Source organism: Parasteatoda tepidariorum, chromosome 4 (assembly GCF_982258835.1).
Source record: "Parasteatoda tepidariorum strain Cologne lab strain chromosome 4, Ptep-v5.0, whole genome shotgun sequence".
In the NCBI taxonomy this organism is placed as follows: Eukaryota; Metazoa; Arthropoda; class Arachnida; order Araneae; family Theridiidae; genus Parasteatoda; species Parasteatoda tepidariorum.
In genome coordinates, this window is record NC_141758.1 from 88,516,158 (window position 1) to 88,542,828 (window position 26,671).

The following is a 26,671-nucleotide window of genomic DNA, read 5'->3' on the forward strand; positions in this document are numbered from 1 at the left end:
AATCAATACGTGTACAACCCTCCATAGCAGTTGTTCCAAAAGAAGAAGGCGGGAACATATGATATTTCCTGACCAATCAACAAACAGATGGAAAGAAATCACTCCCATTTCGTAATGCAAGGGTTACGATATGATTAATTTTAATTATCGATATTCTCCTTTAAAAATTAATTTATAATCGATATCATAGATGAAGAAAGAAAGATTTTTAAAAAACACAGGATGAAAATACCTCAACTTATAGTAATTATTTTAGCTACAGAATTTTGTTGATGTTGACTACTTTGCAATGCTTTGTTGACAGAAAGATTGCTTCCTGCGATTTATTTTCAAGTTGTGTTAGTTTCACATTTAATCTGAGATACTTAGACATTAATTTTATGATAAATCGACATGAATTTATCTATAAAAATCACAGTTCTTTTAACAATACTTTTTAAAGTGTCTTATGTGTCATCTCGTATTCACCTTTTAGTTTTAAATGTAAGTGGTATTCTGAACAAACAGCATTCATGTATTATAATCTTCTTAAATGATGTTTTGTCTTTCAATTTTAAATGTTTAAACTGTATGATTATTATAAATCTTAAAAATTTTGACTTAAACATTGTTCCGTGTTATTTTGCATCATATTCATTATTCATCGAAAAAAATTCTCAAAAAGAGTGGAAATATAAAACTGATATGCTGCATATACCCCCGTGCCTTTACCACACAATGAGAATCATTACCTTAAACTGATTTATTTTCTGTAGACTGGTATATAAAAGTTTTTTATTTCTCTGTGTCAACCAGACTAAATTCATTAATTCAAAACATTTTGTATTGTTTAAAAAAGTTTTTACACTAAAGTATGATAACATTTCTTATCATGACCTGCCGCGCTCACAACAATTGCCCTAAGTGCCTGAAAGATTTTAAACTTGCCAATTTTTAAAAAAAACAAAACATATAGATGTTTACCTGGAGGGGAGCTGCGAGTTACACCTTTCTAGTTGGTCCCTTTCTGTGATGTTTTTCTTAGTTTCTCGCTGGCCGCTGCCCAGAAGTTGCCAAGACTTTTCGACTATTCTGCCACTGATCACCATATGGAAATCTCCCCATAAAATCAGTCAGGGAAACTAAAAAAACCTTAGATTGATTTAAACAAGATGGGTTAAATTTTTGGCCATATCTAGGAAGCCATACTATTAATGGATATCAAGTACTGGAGGGGATATTTGCATGTTATGATTTGTTGAGCTAATTACAATCGCTAAGGTACCAAATGAATTTTAAACTTGCAAGTTTTTATAAACAAAAGCATGTTCAAAGTTGCCTGGGAGTGGCTATTAGTTATGGAGCCTTTGAGTTGATCTGCTTCTGTGATGATTTTTTTCCCCAGTTATTTGTGGACCGCCACCTGGAAGTTGCCGAAATTTGACAATTATTCTTGATACACATCACGAAAGGAAAACCTTCCTTAACTTGACAATAATATATTAAGAAATGTAGCTGGTCTGGCCGAATATTATTATAGAAATATCTCCTTACTTTATTGTTGAATGAGTCCATGAACTGAGCTAATTCTTCCACAGTGCTTTCTTTTATTTGAACTTATTACTTCATGGCACTTAAGATTACTTCGCATAAAATTTTTTAAATGAAGCTTTCTAGTTTATTCACGCAAATTATGTGATATAAAAACAATAATAAAAATATTAATTATTATAATTAACATTAAGATTAAAACTGAGAAAATTTGAATTTTTTCACATAATTTTTATTAAATCAATTTATAATTATTCAGTTACTAGGAACTATAGCACTCATGGTGATTTTAGGTCTTTTTATTAAAAGTTGTAATAAAGCATGTCAAATTAAAATTTTTATTTATTCAAACAAAATATAAAAGTTGAATTTACCAAATAAATAAAATTTAACTATCAGTTCTGAGAATAATATCATTCATTCTGATTACATCACATAAAAAAACTGTTCCATTTATGCAAGTAATATCTATTATATGTAGAAGCTCCTTACAATGGATAAGTACAAAAATTATAGTTCATATTTACATATAGTAGATTGATCTAGAGTAGACTTCTTAAGAAGAATGCTTGTTTTCAAACTCATTGATTACAGGTATTCTTAGTACTTAGTATATAATAGGAAGTTTCTTAAGCAAAGCTAGGTCTTAAAATTTTTATTATTTGTGCCTAAATACTACAAATGGTCACAAAATATAAAAGTTATTATATTAATGTTGAAACAATTTTATTAATCTCTGCCATTAGTTGTGGGGGCACTCTTAGTCCTGATACGCCATGTAAATATTGTAGGTTAATGTAGTAATTTAATATACAAACATGCTGCCAAAAATGCTCTTTTCAATAAAATTGAGTTAAATTGCCATATTTCATGAGTCAATTATTTAAAAGTAAAGTTTGCTCAAGTTTTTTATTGTAATCAGCAGATATGCATAATATACACAAACTTTTGTAATTTTCACATAATTTTTGGTCAGAATGTGATATCACTATGTGTTAATTCAAGCATCCTTATATCTAACAGTTTTGAACTACAATTTTACTACAACTGTTGATGAAAAAGGAATGTCCAATCTTATAGGGAAATTTCCTAGTGTTTTTTTAACCAATGTATTCAGTATTTTTTTTTAAGTTGAATATTTAATTTAATTTAAATTTTGTTTTTATTATAGAATGATGTTAGAAGTTACTTTAGAATGTCCACTTTTGGTTACTTAAGTGGAGGAAAACTGGTTGTCCAATTAAATTATTTACAGTTTCTTACAGGCTATAATCCAAAAGTAAGATTTTATATCATTTGGTTACAATAAGAAATGTGTCCGTTTTATTAATTTTAAATTTCTTTTGTACTTTAGAGTAAATTTTAATGTGCATATTTTAGTACATATATTGTGTACAGTGCGCAAAATAAGAAACAGACCACCCTTAATAACTTTTAATCTAATGATTGAATCTTCATGTTCTAAGACTCAATCTTAATGATTTGAGGGGGTGACCTTAAATATTCTAATTAATTAGTGCAGACGATATTTTAAGTTACGAAATTAGACACTAAAACATAATTTCTTTGAATAAACATACCTTTTTTTCTACAGATTCGGATTTCTGACCCCCAAAATATAGGGAGCAGTCCAAAGTTTAAACCTGTTACTATTACTACTATTTAACTAGTTTTATTAAAAATGATCCTGGCATTGTCGGGATCATAATAATCTTTAAAATAAATCTCCCTTAAATCTTTTTTTCTCCTGTTTTCTTTCCTTATTAAATCACATTTTGGTGTATGAACATTTATTGTAAGATCAAAGCTTAACCCCGCCCCGCTGGAGAAACATTTACATTTGTTGTGAGATATCATTTGTTATTAATTTCTGTCTAATGATACAAAATAGTGTTTGTAGAAAACTCCTTATCATTTTGAGTTTGCTTTTGAAAAGTGCAAAAACTACTTTGAAAATTATTTCAAACTTCTTAAATTTGTTGAGTATTTTTATTAGTTGTTAAATACAATTCACTATAAGATTAAGAATTTTTTTTTTTAAATTTTTAAAGCAAAAATTTTGTAATTTATTTTAAATTGCTCTGAAACTTTTGTTTAATTTTATTGAATATTTTTAAAATTATAGCAAAAAAACTTAAGACAAAAAAAAAAATAGTTTTTTATAGACAATTTTTAAAGTTATAGCAAAAAAACATAAGACAAAAAAAAAATAGTTTTTTTATAGACAATGTCCATAATTCCATACATATTTAAGCTAGGCTTATGAAATTTTGTATAAGTATTGCATATAATAACCAAAATAACTGTCACAAGTTACACACCAATGGCAAAATTAAGCAAAAAAATCTCTATTGCTACATTTTTTGGCAAAAATCATAATTTTCTGTTTGTAATTTATTGGCGGTCCCACAACCTCTAAAGGCTTTAAACTTCATTGATATATATGAGAAATCACATAATCTAAACCCTTTTGAAGTTATAAAATATTTCATGTCCCTCAAACCTCTAAAGGCTTTAAACTTCAATGTATGAGAAATCACATGATCTAAACACTTCTGAAGTTATAATATAATTCGTTAAGCATGGAAGTGCTTCCATTATTTTGTGCACCCTCTATATGTATATATATCCTTATATTTTTATTAATTATAAACTTAGAATTATTCAGCATAATATATAATTTCCTTGCGCAAATCCAGTTTGGGTAACAGACAAATCAAATGCAGTTCAGTAGTTAAATAAAAACTTGCCATAAAGAATATCTGATTATCTTCTAATTACGCTTTAATTTCCTATTTTGCAATCTGACAAACTAGTTACGAAAATATTTTCAAATCATTTTTACAGCATAGTAAGTGGACGTCTGATCTCTCTATTTGCTTTCGATGTTACTTTTTGTGTTTTATTTATATTTTGTTAGATTCTTGTTTTTACTGCTTGATATGTTTTTCTTTCCTTTTTTTTTTTTTTTTTTTTGGTGCTTCTCTCAGTATTTTATTGATATTATTTGGCTTTGGCCTTATCAATACAATCTTAGAAACCACTCCAATTTGTGGATCTAATCATGTGAGCTGACAACAAAATTGTATCCTATCATTATTTTGTTCTCTAATTTTAAAATTTTTTTTGTTGTAAATTTTGAAAAAAAAATTCTAGTTATTTTTTAAAGTTTTTCTTTTTCTTAAAAAATTTATTTTCCTTATTATTTCTTTCTTTATTTTTTTGTATTTTTTTTCTTATATATAAAGATATATTTCTTATATACAAAGATAACAACAACAACAAAATAAAAATATAAAATGGAAGATTTTTTTTTTTTTTCAATTTTGAAATTAGAAAAGATATAATCTCATCATGAGCTCACTCAATATCTACGAAAATAGTATTTTCTGATATTCTATTATTACAACTGAAGAAAAATATATCAATGGAATAGTGTTTGGAGTCTCAAAGAGAAAAAAATGGAAGAAATGGAATCACACAAAAAAAAAAATCATTTAGTTTATGAAACATTATAGATCAAGTGTATTTAATATTAAGCAAAAAATAGGAGTGACTGAAAAAAAAAACGCTCGTTTTATTTGTTTTCTAATTTTTGCAAATATATATTTTTTCCTAGCTTGGACTGACTATTACGAAAACAGTTAGCGACAGCATTACTCCTTATATGGTAAGTTACATTTTGAGTAATTAAAATTTAATAAAAATCAAAATGTCCTTGTGATCATATAGTTTACACAACCTATGATAATTAATTAAAATTAGAAAAAATAATAAATATTTACAATCAAACAAAGAATTTCTGGAAAAAAGAGAGAGGAAAGGACATAATTTTAAAATTATGAAGATCTTTAGAAGAAATAAATGTGTTTTTGTGGAAATACAGTATAACCTTGAAAAGTCTCTAAAGTCTGGACTTTTTTTCCAAATCGTAACAGGGAAAGATTAGTTAAATCTATATTAAATTGGAGGTGCAATACAGAAATTAGTATTTCTTAGTAACGTCGCTTTGAAAAAAATCAACTTTAAAGACTCGTAACAATTATTGCTTGGAAAAAAATGCACAAAACCATTAGAATTTTTGATGAAATTGTCGTAATTGAGTGTGACAATTCAATGCAATTGTTATAATGTTACTGTACTACTAAAACATTGGGATTTAAAAATGTACGAAGCAATTACTGCTGAAAAACTGATTGATAAGAAATGTGAATTACAGTAAAATCTTTGCAAGGATAGTGCCTCGTAAGAAAGAAATTACCTACTTAAACATCTGGTTGAAATTCACATGCCATAATTAAGCATTGTAAATACCGGTATTTAAGAAGAGAATGAAAATCCATAACTGCTGAAGAAATGATCAAAGAATGAAGCAAATTTATGATGAAATTGAGTAAATCAAATAGTGATTTTGGTTAAAGTGTAAAATAAGGTGTCCTTTAGAATTGGCAACTGTAACTTGGAGCTTTAACTATGTGTGAAATCTTCCGTTTTTTTTAAAATTTATTTTCATTGTGAGATCTTATTACTGAAAATCACATTTTCAAATAATTTTTTTTAACTTCCTGTTAGAACATAAAAAATTGCCAAAAAAAAAAGGCAAGATGCCTTAATTTTATTTTTAATTGCTGATATCTCTATATTTCTGTCTTCTTTTTTTTTTTTCTTATTATTTTTATAAAAAAACAACTCTTCAGATTAAGTAGAATAACAAGAACATAATATAGTTTGCAGGGATAGATGATTGCTTTGATACTGTAAGAAGTATTATAATTAAGAAGCTAATATATTAATTTCATTCTGTATGCCTGTCCTGATGGTGATATTTGCTATACTAAAACAATAATCAGCCTCTATTATCTACATTTGTTTTGTTCTGATAGAGTATTCTACATTAGTTTACTGCAACATAAAAGTATCCTTGAATCTTTGAATGATTCTTAATCTGATATTTTTAGGAGAATCAGCAAAACAGATGTTTTCTGGCTGATGATGCACTAACAACTGATGGAAATATCCAGATTGTATCTTTTCTTTTAGATTTGAAAAATAATGAGTATGTATCTTATTTTTAATCATGCTGCATTTGTTATCTTGATATTTTTTATAAATTTATTTTAGATTGAGTGATGTATTCTGAATTATTGAAACAATTATTAATTATTACAATGTAGTAAATATTTTTTTATTCTTATTGTAGGACATGTATTTTTTTATTCGTATTATTTGTCTTCTTATTAACATAAATATGTCATGGTTATATTAATGAGTCAATTAATTATTAGTGGTAGTAACTTCCAATAGTTTCTAATTTCTGGTATTAATATAATGAAAATAATCGTATAACTTCTGGCTATTTTTTATTTTAATTTTGGAGTTAGCTTTTATATTTTAATTTAAAAATTATTGAAACTTATTGAATGTTTTTCTGCATCATTTAATTACAGATTTTTTATTTATTTTTATTTGTAATCTTTCCTCATTTGGAGATGGCTTGTATTTATAAAAAGATAGACAGTGATTTTGAAAATTTTTTTTAGCATTGTTTTATTTTGCCATTTTTTTGAAAGTTGTGTTTTATAAATTAACTGTGTATTCCAAAATGTGTTACTATTATCATAAGAAATAGATATTTTACTAATTTATATACTTAATGTTAAATGTAACATTACTTGTGAGTTTAATTACTACAAAATATATGAATGTATACGTAATTAAATGATTAAAAGATGTAAATATAGAATTGTTTCAAACTAAAATAAAAGTGGGTGTCACGTTTGTTTCTCGTTGATTAGTTTTCTTCTAGAAAGTTTTATGGTAGCATTTTTACCGAAATGATTAAACACTATCTTAAGATACAAGATGTTTTTGCTTTATTGCTAAAGCAATTTTCTAGATACCAGTTAAGAAGAAATATACGAAAAGATTTTGAGGTGAACTGCATCATCACATGTTTCTTATAATTCTTAAGATTGTTTCAAACTACGTAAGCGTAGAGAGAGAAATATTAATTAAACCAGAAAAAAAAAAAGAAAATTCTGTGTTACAAAAAAAAAAAGAGTTAAATTTTCGATAAAAAATTTAAAACTTGTTTTTCAACTGTGAAAAATCTTGCTATTTTTTTTTCTTTTTTTGAAACTTCTTTTTATGGAACTTCTGAATTCATTTCAAAGCTTGATTTATTAATGTATCAATTCAAAATATTATATTTGTTAATTCTAAATTTTTGCATCAATCAATTTAATTTCTTATTAGTTAACCATTTATTATATAAATAAATAAAGTCATTTAGCTTGCTAAGTACTTAATAATTCATTCTAACCAGATTTTAGGCAAAAAGAATAAAATGTTAAATAATAATGAAATATATACCATGTATCTTTATTTCTAAATAATTTGAAACATTTTATGTGCATATTTTTGTTTCCTCTCAGATATATTTAATTTATTTTTATAGATTGTTGGTGAACTGTAGCAGCCTTTTGCCTTTTCTTGATATTAAATCTGGTGAAGGAGAGAATATTACTTTCCCAGATAAGTTCCCAAAACGTGTTCCTAGGGGCCAAATAAGTGAAGTTCAAAATATGATAAAGCAAAAACGTTCTGTTGATGAAAACCCTAAATTAGATAATGCTAAAGGTAAACATTGAATACTATTATTATTTATGAATAATTATTTTTACACATTTTATCATTAATTTTTTTTGTTACATATATGTTTGACCAATGTTATACATTTAAAACCTAAAATAAGTGTTTGAATCTATGAATCTCATTTTAGGTTTCAAAAATAAATTTTGACATTATTTATTTGTTGTTTTTAATTGTTATTTTATAAAGCAAAGTCACAAGATCATGCTAAAAATGTCTATTAATGTTGAATCAGAGACATTGGAAATTTTTTTTTCTGAATTATAATAACTAAAAAACTTAAAATCTCGTGTCTCTTAAATTATTATTAAGCTATTAATTTATTAATAATAATTAAATTAGAGATTTGCAGGACTTGCTCATGAAAATAGTTTGTAAATGACATGCCTATTTATTTTGTTTCGAAGTAATTTCAACTTGTATGATTACTGCTATGCATTTAAATTATCTTTATTTTGGAATTAAAATAGTTTTTGCAATTTTAAATTATCATAATCACTAAAATGTGTATTTCTTACTTCTTTCAGTGCAAGAGGTAAATGAAAAACCAAAGGTAAAATTAATTGAAGATAAGTCAAGTACCAAAGAAGAAACTGTTACCGATGTACCTGTAAATCGAGATACCGTTCAGCAACCAGTAGAAGTCAACACTAAAAAAGATGTTCTAACTGCTGATGTTTTAAATTCAAAAACCTGTAATTCTTTCAAAATACCATTTAAAAGTAGTATTGATGGACATAGAAGAACTATAACAGATCTGGAGGTAAAAGAACTTTTTGAAATTGTATAAAGTTATCAGCTTGGTAGTGATACCATGTGTCTATTTTTACAGGGTTCTACCAAAACTGAGCGGTGCTTTGAACAATCAAAACAAGAAAGGAAAATGGAGATAGAAATGCACAGTTTAGTGTTATGTTAAACAAGTTTTTTTCCCCCCTCTAAATTTCAAAATTATGTGCAAAGTTTGTCTTCTTCTCAGCAGCAGTCTGTTGAAAAACTTTATAACTAATTTTCAAACTTGATTGTAAATTTTACCCTTTTATCTAAGAAAAGCTATTCAAATTGTACATTTCTATTTCCTTCTGTTTTTCTTTAATTGATTTTTCTCATCTCTAGTCATCTTTGGAGCACCTGGTTACTTTTCCTTTATTTTTAAAGGACTTCGTGTTAGTTTTTAATCTCCTGATGAAAGTACATAGCTCCTGAGTTTTAATAAAATTTTAAGATTTCTTGAAATGAATGATTTTGGAATTAAGGGAAGATTTTAGAAAAATAATATGTCACTATGGGGGAGAAAAATTATAGCCAAGGCTAGACTTTGTGAGGTACTTAAAATATTCTTTTTTGGTGGTGTTCCAAGTAAAATAACTCAAGATTCTAGATTTATTTATAGTATTAGGGTGAATCTTGTTTTTTTTTTTTTTTTTTTTCAAAATTCATTTTTAAATAAAAAAAAACACTCAAAATTTATTCTTTTAAATTTTATACTATGTTTAATTTAATATTTTATGTCTGCAACATTTGTGTCTCTTAAAAAGGGGAATTTCACATTTAAGAGTCCCACCAAAAAAAATTTCTCCAGATATTTAAATCTAGTTTTTAGGATAATTCTGATTTATACGAAGATTTTTTATTTTTGTGCATATCCCTTAGAATTGTGCAGACTTCTTTTTTTTTCTATTTAGTCGGGTGACCCGGGGTAATTCACGATCACTCTGTTTCTGGGCTAAATAATGATCATATTTATTAAGTGGAACAACTATAAAATATATTTTAACTGTTATCACAAAATTTGTTTTTAACTGTATACAAGACTGTATTCTGATTTGCACCATTTCTGGTTTGTCTTACCTTGCTTCTATCTTAATTTTATGTGTGTACATTGTTAGAATAATTTTTAAGTTTATAAATTAGCCTAGTATAATTGTTAGAATAATTTTTAAGTTTATAAATTAGCCTAGTATAAATATGGTGAGAAATTATAAGCCTAAAAAGGATACTAAGCTTCTAGAAAGCAAAATTAGTGAATTTCTTTTAATGATTGAAAATGAAAATTTCAGTGCGAGAACTGCTAGCAGAGCTGTTGATATACCTTACTTAACTTTACACTTTCCCTTAATGAAGTTAAAAAATCCAGCAAAAGTAACGATGTGGGAACTCTCTTATATTTCAGCAGAACATGAGAATGAGTTGGCTGATTGCCTAAAATGTATGGCACGATGCAAAGATTTTTGGAAAATTTAAAGCATTAATCTTTCTTTTTGCTTTTAAATAAATCGTTTTATTAGCTGCTTAAACATATCTTTTTGGTTTATTCGTTTGATCTTGATGTCTTATTTGTTAATTACCATTATATAATTATTTTTAAACAGCCCCTTTACAATAAAAACTGGTGATCAGTAATTACCCCAGAAGTGATCAGTAATTACCCCAGAAGTGATCAGGAATTACCCCTGAAATGATCAAGACCAGGAGTAATTCCTGATCACTAAAAATTTAAAATCTTTTAAATTCTAATTAGATTTTCAAACAAAAGAAGGTGGCATAAGACTCATCTTATATAGCCTCAAACTGCCAGTAAATATTAAAATTCTATCTTGAATAGTTTTTTCACAAAATAGATGTTTGCATTTTTTGATCAGGAATTACCCCAGGTCACCCTATTTTTTTTTTTTTTTTTTTTTAATTTAATTTTATTTAAATATGATCACAAGATCTTGAGCAAAACTACCAGTTTAATTTTTTTCATCTTATAAACAGTACTAATGCTGGAAATTTCATAATGTATATGATTTGTAGTAGTAGCTTAACCTTTTAATTGCCATTCTAATTCTCCAAATTTTTACTAAAATTTTTTTTAACTTAGCAGTTTCTTCATTTAGTTGCATAAAGGGGAGATAATCTTGGTTTTTCTAAGCAGCAAAAAGTGAAGGAGTTTTACTCAGAACTGAGCTTAGGGTTTAAAATTAAATTGTTGAAGTATAGTTATGGACTAGATATGAATGATTTTTTGTTTATTTTTATTTTACTGCCTTGTTTTTAAGGTATAAAGAATTATATATGTGATTTATTGTATTTCAGTTTATCATCCACATGAAAAATGAACAAGCAGTTGGCCTCTACAGTGTATATTTTCACAATTGTGCTGAGAATGAAGAATTTCCTATGGCAGCTAATCTTTCGGTTCGATAGTTTGTATTCTCTCCATTCATAAATTATATCATATAAAATCTACTCTTACATTGTAAATTCCATAAGCTATTAAACTTTCCATAACTTTTTTGTTGTTCATTTTTACCTCTTAATCTTTTTCTATAATTGTATTTTTATTAGAAATAATTTATTTATATGTTCTGGCCTCAAACAATAAAAGAAAACTTTGTATGTCCATATAACCTTACATAATTCTTTTTCTAGGAAGCTATGTAATTTTTTTTCTTATTGCACGTAATCCTAAAAGTTTCCTTCAGCAATCTTATGTAAAAAAAAAAAAAAAATATTGCTTTATTTTAGATTGGTATAATTGAACATAATGGAAAAAACTATATATTCTTAATTGTATTTTTATAAGAAATAATTATAAGAAATAATTTATATGTTCTGGCCTCAAGCAATAAAGGAAGCTTTGTATGTGCATATGACCTTACATAATTCTTTTTCTAGGAAGCTGTGTATTTTTTTTCTTCTATTGCATGTAATCCTAAAAGTTTTCTTTAGCAATCTTATATGAAAAAAAATATTGCTTTATTTTAGATTGGTATAATTGAACATAATGGAAAAAACTATCTATCTGCTGGAGAAATACCTTTACCTAATCTATACTTTATGATGTCTTTCATCTTCTTGGTATCTGGTTTTGTGTGGATTGCAGTCATAAGGAAGAAAAAGTATGTTTAACGCCTTGTGTATGTTGCTATTTGCATATTCGTATTAAGGACCTGGTGTAATAAGCCACACTTTTATTTCAAAGCTGCTAATCTTTACATCAGAATAATTCTCAGTATTATTTCAAAATGGGTTCTTTAAAATTTTCCAGAATTTCTACTAAAATAACTGCACGCACAGTAGCATTTTATTGTCCTCGTGAAAATCATTCCCCCCCCCCCACCTAATATGTCTTCTTTTAAGCAATAAAAAAAAATTTATTATCTTAGTACCTAAAAGCTCTTTGTACGCATTTTATAATTTATTTGTATTGATTTTAATTTAGTTCAAAGTTAAATATGTATATCTGAATATTATCTTAAAGTTTTACTTATTTTGCTGTGAGTTTACAGAAAATAATGTTCCAAAACCTTATATTTTTTAATGAAAGTCTTTTGATTTTAATCCCTTCTAAAGAAAATAATAATTTTTATTTATCAATTTTTAATGTATTTAAATTTATATTTAATAAATTTGTATACATTTTGTATTTTTCTTTAAAATTATTACCACCTTAGCAAATAATAAGAAAAATAGCAAGACAAAATTATTTACTTACTTTTTTATTTTAGAGAAGAAGCTTTCAAGATCCATTACTTGATGGGACTACTAGTCTTTTTGAAGTCGCTCTCTCTATTATTTCACGGAGTAAGTTGCTTTTGTGTTAACTGAGTGCATATTTTTATACTATAATCATATTTTCTAATTTCTAATTAATGACCTATCTCTATGTCTTTATTGTTTTAACTTAATCATGTGTATTTAATGCCAAACAACTTTTTAATTTTTCTGTGCATAATCTAACAATTCTCCCAAAAAAATTTTATGTATACTTGAAAATTTATTTGTTTGCTGTTGTGTATAGTGATAAAAAGGAATAAGAAAATGTAATAACAAATATGACAAAGCATATGAATTCCATCTAATTTTTTTATTGTTGTTAAAATATTGAGCTGATGAAAACTGAAACAAGAATATACTCGCATACCTGCCAAGTCTCCTGCTTTTTAACGAAGACTCCCGTATTTTATGACTGTCATTCGTTTATCTATATATTCGTGAATTTCTCCATATTTTTTGAAGAAATTTAAAAGCAAATTTTCTTCAGCCATTAAATATCTATTGATAGCAAAAATACTTCTCTTATTCCTCAACAGATGGCGCTATTGCAGTTCTTCTGATATGCTGACCAAACAAGATGTAGTGAGACTGCTGCTGTTAGTCGTTTAGTCAGTGAATCGTTTTTTCCTCCGATAATGCACTTCGTTATTTACCAATGGAAATCTGGCAATAACTTTGCATTGTATTTCTACCGATCATCAAAACATAAATACATATATTTTTTTTTTAGAATCATTTATTGTGGGTGTCAGTTTGGCTACTAGAAAATGAACTGTATAAAAAAAAAAAATAGTTAAAAAATATGGCAGATGCTATATTAGGTATCCTATGCACTAAAGTTAAATGGATTTGCTCCGAATTTCGCTCATCACTTTCTGATGAAAAGCTTGAAAACTTGCATCATCTTTTATAGTCATCGTAGTGACTTAAAAATCTATTGCAGATAATCGTTGTTGACGCTAAAATCCGATTATTAGAATGAAAGTTTTTCAAGTAGATATATTTTTTATTTTGTGCTCTGTACAACATTTGTACATGGATCTTATGCCATCTGATACTAAAAGTTATATGAAATTTAATGATAATTTGATTATTTTTTTTAATTAATAATTTTTCTACAGACTTCTAAAATGTGTCGAGAACAAAATTTTTCTTCAACCCATTATGGGGAAATGTAATAAAGTACTACAGAAACACTTAATTAATATTGATAATCTGAATTTTCCTTTTTATTATTTAGTTCATTACTATTGTAATTTAATATATGTATGGAATATAACATTTTGCACATAAAACATTGAACTGATGACCGAACAAATAATTTTATACGCTTTTTTTTTTAAATTGTAATATTTAGATACATCAGCCTGAACAATTTTTTATTTAAAGATTCTTTTGTTAGCATTTTGATGTAAGTAAGCATGTATAAAATGTTAACAAAACATTTATGCTTTTTATTTATTTATTTTGGAATCTCTTTTAGATTAACTATAACATTATTGCTAAAGATGGAACTCCAATGGAAGCTTGGGCTGTGTTGTATTATATAACTCATTTGTAAGTGGAATTTCATTGCAATGTTGTATTGTAAAATCTATGATATTGTTAGTAAAAGTATCAGTTATTCAATTAGTTATTTAACTTAATCAGGGGGGATTGTATAGCAGGTTTACTCCAGAATTCAGGGGTTTCCATATTATTCTTCAGGCTCTAAAAACTTGAAGCAGTGCATATGATTTTTCCATATAAAACATGAGTATTGCATTGTATCTGAACAGTATTGGTTTTTGGACTTTCATGAGTCACAAACTTATAATTCAACAAAAATGTAAAACTTTTGCTAAATTCTGTTAATGTGGTGTTTATATGCATGTAATTCTTCCCCCAATTTTATTCTTTTGGTTTAGTGGATTTTCCCCAAACCTGGAGCTGCGATGGAATCTACTTATATCCGGGATTCTTATTCACATGATTTTTGTTAATCAAATATTGATTTTTGTATTTACGTGATTAAAAAGTTTTGTTTTACGATTCATGTTCAGGCGATTTAGAAATCCAATAATGCAACTATTTCCCCTTAAATATTTTACTAGAATTTTCCTATTTTAGAATGTTTTTAGAACTTGAAATGAATGAAGTTAATACTTAAATTTAGTCTATTTTATATTTGAACTTAAATTATGGAAGCAAATTTGTTAACTTAAATTAATTTTCATTATTTTAACAGGTTGTTGATCACTGACAAGTTAACCCATCTTTTCATGCCAAAGGTTGTTGACCCATTACAAGTTCATTTGTCATCGGTCAACAAAGTTTGGGTATGAAATAAATATTTAATTTAATTGTGAAATATTAGTTGGTGATATGACATAGTTTCTGTGTAAAATTGTTGGTCAACAAAGTTAATACTTATAACAAAGGAACAACCAAATAAGAAAGTCAATTAAAAAAATTAATCAAGTATAAGAAAGGATAAAATAACCTCTCTTAATTTTAACTTTTTCTCAATAAATTCAATTATGTTTTTTTCTATAATACTCTACAGCAACTTCTGAAAATTTTTGGAGCAAACAGCCCTACAACATTTTTTAAAATTTTTACTTCTATATAGCTATAATGTGAGAAAAGAAACAAATCTACACATGGAGTTGATGCACAAATATGTTACCAATTATGTATTAGTTCACAACTTTTTATAATTGTTACTTTTTTCTCTGGCTTAAGGAGCTCTATTGTTTATAACAATTGTTCTAATTGGTACAGGATGGGCATTTATCAAACACATAAAATTAAGGCACATAAATATTATCATTTATGTATTTTTCTACTTTTTATAATTGTTACTTTTTTTCAGACTTAAGGGAGCCCTATTGTTTATAACAATTGTTCTAATTGGTACAGGATGGGCATTTATCAAACACATTCTAAGTGACAAAGACAAGAAAATATTTATGATTGTTATACCTCTTCAGGTAATCTCTTTTAATCACTTTATAAATTTATTTCCAATATTAAAGTTTTTTGGTTTGTGATGCAGTCAGATCTAATATTATAGGTTCTTGCAAATGTGGCCAAAATTATAATGGAAGAAAGTGAAGAAGGCCAATCTCAACATTACACTTGGAGAGAAATTTTCATCCTCGTGGACTTAATATGCTGTGGAGCTATATTATTCCCTGTTGTTTGGTATAGCATTTACTTGCCTTTTATTTAACTATTTTGCACCATAATTAGTATATAAAGAAAGTATAGAATATGATATAATAGTAAATAAAGCTAACATCTATTATTTCTTTTATAAATTCATTGCATTCTGATAGCTGCCAACTCTACTGGATTCACCAGTAAACTATTTGATTTTGCCGGTTTCTACTGGTATAATAAAATTTCTCCTGATTTTGCACATTTTAGGAAATTCACTAAAAAGGAAAATCCCTATTGTTGTAGAGTTATTACATAATGAAGTGATCCTCATTTATAGTAATCAGTTTGAAGCTTTTCTTTCATATTTGAAAATCCCTAAAATTCCCAATACGTAAAATATTCATTATACATTATGCAAAACAGTTATCATGAAATTTATATTATTTTGAAAAATCTACCGGAATTTTTTCCCCTATTGGTTTTGGCAGCTAATTTTCTTAACTTTTGTTAATAATAGAATTAGTACCCCAAAATATTCTTTCTATAATGATTTCTTTGTTCTAGTTTTCTTTTAGTAATCATATGTTCAGTTTTGCAACAATATTCACTAGACAACAAACAATTTATTTTAAAGATTGAGATTTCTGTTAAAATAAACTTCCATTCTTAATCACAAGTAAGATAAATGATGTGATTATATTGATAAATTATCTGGGAATTTTTAAATATTTCTAGTTCTAGCACAAAATGTTGCTTCCAGTTATAATTTATATCTATGTGTATTATAAAATCAACATGTTTAACCTTTCAAACAAGAAGACAAAGTTAGTCAGTTGTAAATTTTTATATTACAGAAAGAAATTTTATTTCTATTAATTTATTATAGTTATTTAGAATTAATAGATTGTTATATTATTTTTTCAGGTCTATCAGGCATCTTCAAGAAGCTTCTCATACAGATGGAAAAGCTGCAATAAATTTGGAAAAATTGAAGCTTTTCCGACATTTCTACGTAATGGTATGTAATGATTGCCTGTTCTAGAATTTTCAGAACTGAGATTCATTTAAATCATATATTATGTTTATTACAACTATTGAAATAAGTTTAATAACATTATCTTTAAGTTAGAATAAGTTGTTGCTACTTCAGAAGCTGTAAAAATATCTGAAACATAGAACTGTTCATTTATTGAGGAGGCTTAGCATTTTTAATAGATTCCATTATTGAAGAAAAATTTATAGTTTTTTAATGCATTTATTTCTACATAGGTGTGCACAAATACCATTCACATCAATAATAAATGATTTTTTATGTCACTGAAACCAAAGTAATATCCGATTCTTTTATCACTTAAAATTTAATCTGAATAATTCTTGTGGAAAACTTTTAAATCAATGATTTTTTGGAAAATACTAAAAATTTTAGAGGCATTGCCTTTTTTCTAAAAACCATGTTTTACCATATGTATCCTTTTTCTAATTTCTCAGTAAATCCTTTCTCGTTATTTAAGACTAATATGAATTGACATAATTTTTAGTTTAAAATTCAATCTAAAATTTAGCTCATGAAATCTTATGAAAGAAACTTCATAGTTTCTGTGTTTCGATTTTGCAGTAAAATTTCATTATAAAAGAAAAAAATACTTTTAAAACTGTAATGAGATACATAGATGTTAAAATTTAAAGTTATAATAAGAGAATATATTAAACCTGCATGTTGTTTTTTAGTCTTCAGACCTTACAAATAGTGAATACACATAATTTTTAAAATATAATAATTTTCAACTAAATTTTGACTTATTGTGTTTGCTTTTCTTTCATATAGAAATTTAAAAAATATATGATGATAATATTAATTATAACAATTGTTGGATAATGCAGGCATTAATAATCTATCTTTTTTTCCAGATTGTTTGTTACATTTACTTTACAAGAATTATTGTATATCTCTTAAAGGTAACACATTTTTATTTCTCTTTAATCTCTATGTCTCACATTTAATTAAGATAACATTTAAAATTTTTTTATTATTAAGATCCATTCGCTACTGGATTTTGCCAGTTTCTCCTGATCTACTGATTTAATAAAAATTCTCCTGGTTTTTGGTACATTTTAGAAAATTCCCTAAAATTTAGTAAGTTTCCTTAAAAACTCCCTAATGAAATAGAATTTTTGTGCAGATTATTGCTTTCTTGAATGTTTAAATAAGTGTCACTAATACATAATAAAGCAAGCCTCATTTATAAAATTCAGTTAACCATCTTTGAAGAATTAAATGCCTATTACTATTCAAAATTATGAATAAAAATAATACATAACTTTTCAAAATCATTTAATGTGAAATCGTAACTGAAAAATATTGCAGTTCTTTTATTGATGACTATAAAAATCCCTAAAATGCCCAGTATATTTTGTAACAGTTATCATGAAATTTATATTATTTCATAAAATCTATTGTAGTTTTTCTTATCCTTGTTGGCTGCTATGATTATAACTGTTATAACAGTGCTTATAAATTATTAATTATTTTTGATAACTAATTTAGGAAAATAAGATAATGCAGCACATTATTTTGTTCCCTAAAAATAGGCCAAAAACTACATTTTTAGAGAATTTGAAAATATCACTCAAAAACTGAAATTCTTGTGGAAATTCACTATCAACTGAGGAAAATCTTGGATTACTATCTGTATAATGATTGGGGATCACTGCAGGATTCCTCTGCAGGGTTTTGCCCTCTAATAACAAATGCTCGATAACTTAGTCTCAGATCTCCCAAACACACTCAGCAGCTACAAAATGGCCTGCTCACGTTCCATGTTAAGGGTTGAACTTTTTTGCCAACCACTAAACCAAACATATAGAATTATCAGAAATATACATTGTTAAAGAAAAATAACTTCATTAATCATAAGTGTAAAATTCCCTTTGACAAAAAAGGACATTCAATCAGTTTCCGAAGCATGCATGGCAAAACCTAAATCAATTTAAAAATCATAAAACTAATCAGACAGGATACTCTCCTAAGTGCTTTTTATTTAAAATACAATACATTATATGTAACAATTAAAAAGGTATTTTAATACTTATCTTCTTTTGAAGAAACAATGTTCCAAATTTCTAAACTTCCATCCTCAGCCTTTTGTTTTGAAACATTTAATTTTTATGCCAAATATACTACACCTTGTCTAGGTCAAATATGCATAAATTATACTTGCAATGTAAATGATAATTTGTTATCATCTGTGTTTGGGTTAATTTCGACAAATAGGCTATTTTCTGAGAATAACAAAACAAAATGTGTGAAAATTTGTAAAAATTTTTTTTGTAATAAGATATAGTAATAAAGAAGAATATTGCAGTCGTGCTTAATATTAAAAGAAGTCCCGCAGTGGACTGATTGTTAAGACGCGGTTCCCAGCAGATCACCGAAGTCAAGCATCTCTGGCTACGGTCAGTGTGCGGGTGGTTGACCACTTGGATCAGTCTGAGTAAGGACCGAGGGTGTGCAGTATTGGCCATCGTTAAACTGTTCTACCGTAAAGGGCTCGACTTCACGTGCAAGTCGCCGGGCTACCGAAGCGGAGGTGCCATCCCCTCTGCCGAAGATCAAATTTGTGATGGCATGTCTTCGGATCATCCTCAGGGGTGTTTCCCAGACCGTCGCCAATAGCCCATCGTGCAGCTCTAGTGCGACGTAAATTAACTACTACAACAATATTAAAAGAAATGCAAAAATTATAAATCTTTATTAAAGTAAGGCACTGATAACATAGTGTAGGAATAATATTTTTAGTTATAAGCATAATTTAAATTAATATATTAAGGAATATGTCAGTGCTTAACTGCTGTAATAAAATAACAGAGCAAAACAAAAATAAACTTGACTTTAAAAACCTTAGGACCAATCTCTCTTAGTGAGGAGATGAGAAAAGAAAGCATTCTCATTATTTGCTTTTTTTAGAAATATACGCATAAGTAGAATTAAAATAACAATATATCTTCTTAGATTAACTTATCCAATTTGCTTAGTCAGTTTATTTTCACACACTTAGGAACTTCTCCAAATCACTGAAATTTGTTTTTCTGTTTTATCAGAACATATTCTTAGAACTTGTGCACTGTTTTTACTGAAATGGTATAGTCCTCGATCTGAATTACTATGAGTGAAGAAATGATAGGAATTATGGATTTCAAGCTATCTTGCTAAAAATAAACTCATTTAAAGACCAAAAAATTAATTTAATACATAAAAACAATCTTTCAAGTGTTGATTTTGACAGATAAAATTTGAACAGGAAAAGTATAGACATTTCTGAAAGAAATAGTGTTTTATGTATTCATATAAATATTTATTTCAAATAATACTTCAAACTTTAAGATATAACGTAATAAATATATCTTCAAACTATGTATTGAAAAAAATAACCTATTCATTTTTCTATAGAAAAAGTTAAAATATCTTTTATTTACATCATTTTAACCTACTTGCAGAGAATCACCTGTTATTTAAAGTTATTCTGGGAATGCATGCTGAATTCCTTATTTTGCTTCCAGTCATGACTATAAAATAACACATTTTTAGTAGAAAATAATTAAACATGTGCAATTTTTCATATGGTTTATCTGTTCAACCAAAATGCACGAACTGGACATTATTTTCATCAGATATTTATGTTTTTAGCAGGGTTTGAAAAATCTCAATTTTTAAATACCTTGCAGGGTATGTAAAAAAAAAAAAGAAAACATATTAGTGAAAACATATGAATGTAGCTATTATTAATTTGTTGAAAGAAAAAATTACGCAATATTATATCTGTATCAAGACTTTTAAGTATAATTAAGAAGTGTTCAGTATTGTCAACCAAGTATTATTACCAAGGCGGTATTAAGCACAAATGAGTATTGATGAAGTGACACGTAATGCAGAACATTGTTTTTAACAAAGAATTATTGTGTGCAAATGTATTCGCTTAAACGCGTAACTTAAAAATTATGCCTTCTTTTCTTTTTGCTTTCATGTTGTAGTTACAGTTTTATTAATTTGTCTAATGCACAGCAATAAGACTAAACTTTTTTAAATAAAAATAAGCATGAGTAGAGGAATAAAAAAAAGTAAGCTAACTTTGGTTTATAAATTCTTATTTGTATAATTAAACTCAATAACATTTAAGTCATATCAAATTTAATTTCTCCCCTTCTTTGCTGCCATTTTTTCACCTTATCTGTATTTTCAATATTTTTGTGAAAATTTGTGGGATGATTAATTAGTACTCTATAGGGTGTCTGATTAAAAATTTCATATGATTTCAGAATAAAATCAAATGAATGTATCATTGCATGCTTCTGTGTTATTAACAACTATAATATAAAATAATAATGCATTTAATAGATAACTGTTCCCTTCCAATTTGAATGGATGGATGAAGTATTCCGTGAAGCAGCTACCTTCACCTTTTTTGTAGTCACTGGAGTTAATTTTCAACCTACCACCACTAATCCTTACTTTCGATTATCTCAAGATGATGAAATAGACATGGATGAAGTGTAAGTTCCCTTATTGTTTTAATTTTTAAAGATTTACTTTTCTATAAGCTCTGTAAATTGTTCTTTATCTATATATATATATATACACACACATACAGTCAGGCTTCTATTTAACGATCTTCCTTTTTGCGAATTTCTCTATTTTGTGATTTTTTTTCTGAGAAACCAAGAACATTTTAGAAATTTCTCCAAAAAATGACATCCAAATAACAAAGTGAATTTTCTATTTAACAAACTTTTCTTTGAGATCCACTTTCCCTATTTTCCAAAATATTTCAGTGCATTTCAAACTTATTAACACATTCTATCTGGGGAAATGAGATCTTGAATTGATTTTGAAGCCAGTTATCTTTTAGAGAAACAGGAAAATCCCTTTCCCTTTTTGTTTGCATTTCAAACGAAAAACTCAGACAAAATTAACAGATTTTATCAGTTATTAAACTTCAGAACGCATGTGGCACTGTATGTTTAAAATTACTTTTATAATAAATGCAGCTATAATTAGAATTTTATACATAAATTTAGGTTTTTTTAGTTGAAAATGTATGTAGCATGATAGTGTAACACTGGATAATATTTTGCTTTATTCTTGCTCTCCATGCAGATATTTTTTATGGTTAAGATTTATAAAATAAATCGTAAATACTAGTTTACAAGATAAAGGTGTATCAATTTCTATTTTAATTATGTCTAGTGTTTATGAATTTAAAATTTGTTTTGTGTTGTTTAAGTATTTTAAACGATGATAATTCATAATAAATAATGGTGAATTTTCCATATAACGAACTTATTATCGGAACCATATATATATTATCGGGATTTAGCAACTTCGTTAAATAGAGGTCCAACTGTATGAGTGTATATATATATACTTCTGATTACTCAGCTTTAATGCATGATAGTTTGTTTTATTATTAATAGTTATTATTGATGGATAAATTCAAAAACTAGTATAACTAGTTTTTCTTTTTTTCATACTGGTTTTGCTATTAGTAAAACTAATCATAAATCTTATGTAACTTGTTTTTTTTCTTCTTTTGACAAAAAAAAAATATATATAATTTTTCTTAAAAGTAACTTTTATTTATTTTAGGATTACACAAACTGGACTAACTGAAAATGTCTCCAAAACAGTTCGATCTCGCGAATTAGGAACATTTGAAGAGAATACAGCCACAAAACGTGAAAGTAGCCATGAATATGATTGAGAGCAGAAGGTAAACTAAATTCCTGTTCCTTAGAGATCTCTTCTGAATATAAAAATATTGTGCTATTTAGAACTTAGTTTTCATCTTTTTCTTCTTCAGTGAAATTAAAAACAGACTGACTGTTTCATTGTAATATATGATGCTTTGTATATAAAAGTATGTATTTACAAACCTCTGGCAGGTTTTATTCCTTTTATAATAACTGTGCTGTGACTTATCTTCTTTACGAGTGAAATACAATTTTCTTGTTATTTTTATAATAATGCAATAGAACCTCAATTATACACATTATCAGGCCAGGGAGGACTTCTTATATATGTTTTTAAAGTATATAAAAACTAAATTATGAGTAAAATTAATCAGAATAAGATGTAGCTATAATAAAGTTTTTTTTCTTCACCTAAATAATAATAAATTCAGTAGGGTCGTCAGATAACCAAAGTGTCATATAATCAAGCGTCGTATAATCAGGATTCTACTATTTTGTTATTACAAATATAAAATGTGTAAAATAGGATCCTGCAACTTTCTATTTCTTTTTTTATAAGAATTGGCTTTTAAGGAAGGCACAATACTATCAGTTTTAATCTTAAATTACCTTAAAAAATACAATAAGTTATCAGTAATATTTGCAAATTATATGTATAGTATTTTGGATTTATAACGCATTTAAAGATCTACTTTAGACGCTTTCTTTAAAATATTAAAACTGGTTTTTATTTTTCTTTATTGTATATATATTTTACATCTCTAAATTATTTTTGCTCAAATCACATTTTAGCCTAAGTAAATCTTTTGACACATCAAATTAGCACCTCTACATTCTGCAATATTTATGTTAAATTTTTTTATACTAGTTAAGGTTTCTTCAATGAGCTGAGCAGGGCATCACAAGGTTGTTTCCTGTATAGGTTAGGAACTTTAAAACATTTCATTCGTCTAGAAGATAACTATTTATTTTGAATATTCTGATTTGTATAGTGATACCCGTATCATTGAATATACAGGGTGTTCCATTATGACTGGCTTTGATATATCTTTTTTGAGTACTTGTAAAAAAAATTCAAATTTATGCACATTTTAGTCACAAATAAATATTTAATAAACTATTGAACTTAATAATAGCAAAAGAGGGATTAAAATTAGTTTTAGGGGAAAGCTTGAAAATAGGAATAATGCATTTCAATTCCTCTAAAAAATTAATTGGTTATTAATAATTTTAATACTACCTTTATTCTTCTAAACCTCAATACTAATTGATGGAAAAAAATTTCTCTTGCTTAAATATTAATTTGGGACACTTAATGTGCATAGTTTTTACTTCATTTTCATATGCAAGGTGATTCCAAAACCATGGGACCTCGGAAGGGAGGTAGAGCATACCATAAGGATTAGGAGTAGCATAGGAACCCATGACTTGAAATATTGTACACCGCTAAGGGATCTTCCCTATTATTAACTTTTTTTGTGCCTTTGAAGAAGTAGCTAAATTATCCCAATTTCATGTTAATTTTATGTCTTCTATTAATTATTATCTGAAGACTCAAAAATAGCCGTTTTATCGTAATTTAATGATTTGGGGAGCTTGTCTAGTTAGTATTCAAATCATTAAATTACAAAAAAACAGTCACTACTGAACCAATTTGAATTCAATTTTTGACAATAATTATTTGAAAACAATAAAATTTAGATAAATAAAATTACCTGTTCAAAGACACAACGTACAAACAGTTAATAATGCTATGACATTTCTTGTTTAGAGTTTCTATGTCATTCTTAATCCTTATGTTGTGCTCTACTTACCCGCCAGGCCTTTTCCAGGATTTTCATATCACCCTGTATATAATAAGTGTAGTTATTATAGCACACCCTTTATATCATTTTTAATGCCTTTATGACTGTGATGAGTTCGAATGAAATTATTCATTCTAGCATTATTAAAGAAATCATTATTGAAATTACTTCTCTAATAATGCCTATAACCCTCTTAATTAAGTCTTGACTTTCCCCGGGAAGTTTCTGTACAATTTTGTTCAATGGCTAACGTTTGGAGGGTTAATATATTACCATTGCTTTGATAGTCAGAAAAAAATTTTCTCTTTACTTTGTATGACTTTTATTGTAAGAAAAAATTGAAAATTGTATACTTTTGTTTATGTACCCTCATTCTATTTAAAAAGTAAGTGAAAGAATAGGAATGTTACTGTTTTGAAAAAAATGAGTATAATTGATGGAAAGATATTAGAAAAAAAAAGAGCTGAAATTATTATATTGCATTGTGATAAAATGACTCATTGTGTAAGTTTTATACTTATCTGCTGTCTTAAATATTTTTAAAATGCATTTGCTATGAAGCTTGAAAACTTTTGTTCCTAAAAGAAGTTAGCTCAACTAAATATTGATTAAATTTATGGAATTTTTTTTTCTTTTCGTATTAAATAAATTGTGTGTTTACTGATGTACAAGTTGAACTAGTGAATAAATTGTGTAAAATCATTTAAAAAATTGTGTTATCTTTCATTTTTTTTGTACAGTGCTCCAAAATAAAAGGACCACCCTAAATAACTTTAGATTTAATGATCAGATCTGCATGTTTCTATGTCTCAATCTTAATGGCTTGAGCTGGTGACCTCAAATAAGCTAAATAATAATAAGTGCAGATGGTATTTTAAGTTATGAAATCAGATGCAGAAAAAAAAAACTTACTTTCTCTAAATAAACCTAGCTTTTCTTCAGTGGGTCCAAATTTCTGACCGCCAAAATATAGGGGTTAGCAGTAATCTGGGAAATATGGTCCCAATAGTTTGATCAGGAAATCACCCCAAAGTTTTGACCCCTAATGTTAATTTTTGCTTATTTCGCCATATCTTGAAAAAATCCTCGTCCCTTCGAACCTTTAAGATTGAGTCCTAGAACATGAAGATCCAATTATTCTGGATTTTTTTTTTTTTTGTGCACTTTATATGTTAAGAAAAAAAACATATAAAATGAAATAAATAAAAATAAATATAAACATATGAAATAAATATAAAATGAATCACAAGTTACAAGCTTTGCTAGATTGTGTGGATTACCATTTGTATTTAAAAAATTAGGACTTGGCTTTTAAAGTGGAAAGTTTCAAATAAGATGAAGTGGTCATGTAATAATCCATTGGTGATTTTTTTGAAACAGTATTTAAAGTTCTTTTGGGAACATTGCTAATGCTTTGTGATGGGACTACTTACAGTGTTAGCAGGAAAAGGATTTTATTGGAGTAGAGATGGGCCCTTCAGACTTCAGTCCACTGCAATCAGGCCCGCTGCAACAGGTCTGATAAGCTAGATTATTTTGCATGCCATTGGATCAGTAAATCAGAAAATCTTTCAAAATAGTAATTATAAAAATACAATAACTGGTAAACATATTAGATTTGAACATTTCAAATGTAAGGATTTTTTTCTCCATACAATATGTGAAATCGGTACTCTTGTACCACGCCCCTTACATGTCACTCGCTGCCTAACATGCAACAAAAATTTTTGGGCATTTTAAAACTGCAGTATGATGAGTTAATTATTAGGCAAAAAGACTTGCAAAGAAAAGTAAAAAAAAAAAAAAAAAAAAAGGATAGTGATAACTATTTTCTTAATCAAAGCAACAAAATTTTGGTAAAATTTTAATTCTTATAAAAGGTAGCTTTATTAAAGACAATTTGCTTGTAAATACAGTCAAACCCCGCTATAGTGAACACGGTTTATAGTGAACTCCCAGATATAGTGAATGAAATGTTCGGTCCCGTGCCTTGCTATACACGTATAATGTTATTTTTTGTGGATATAGTGAACCAAAAAAGTGAGGAAGTTGGATATAGTGAACTTTTTTCTGTTTTCAACAGACTTTTTTTCCATTTTTTTTGTAATAATTTTGAAATTTCTACTTCAAAATAAATACATATATCAATTTTTAGAACCATCTATAGAGGGGAATGTAACAATAAGCATTTTTCCTTGTTTACTTCTTTTATCTCACTTTCCCATCCCTAAACAAACCAAGCAGATGTTTCC

General features: G+C 27.0%; 1 protein-coding gene across 1 annotated transcript; it reads left to right on the plus strand.

Moving 5' to 3' along the window:
- The first annotated feature begins 66 nt into the window (after positions 1-66).
- Positions 67-25,130, plus strand: LOC107436656 (protein GPR107). Its single transcript, XM_043039912.3, has 16 exons — positions 67-483; positions 2,702-2,809; positions 5,150-5,200; positions 6,489-6,586; positions 7,988-8,169; positions 8,709-8,944; positions 11,263-11,364; positions 11,935-12,068; positions 12,678-12,753; positions 14,210-14,283; positions 15,581-15,698; positions 15,782-15,912; positions 16,795-16,888; positions 17,779-17,826; positions 21,263-21,417; positions 22,511-25,130. The coding sequence occupies exons 1-16, from the start codon at positions 394-396 to the stop codon at positions 22,623-22,625; spliced, it is 1,812 nt and encodes a 603-aa protein (XP_042895846.1). The 5' UTR covers positions 67-393; the 3' UTR covers positions 22,626-25,130.
- Positions 25,131-26,671: the final 1,541 nt, after the last annotated feature.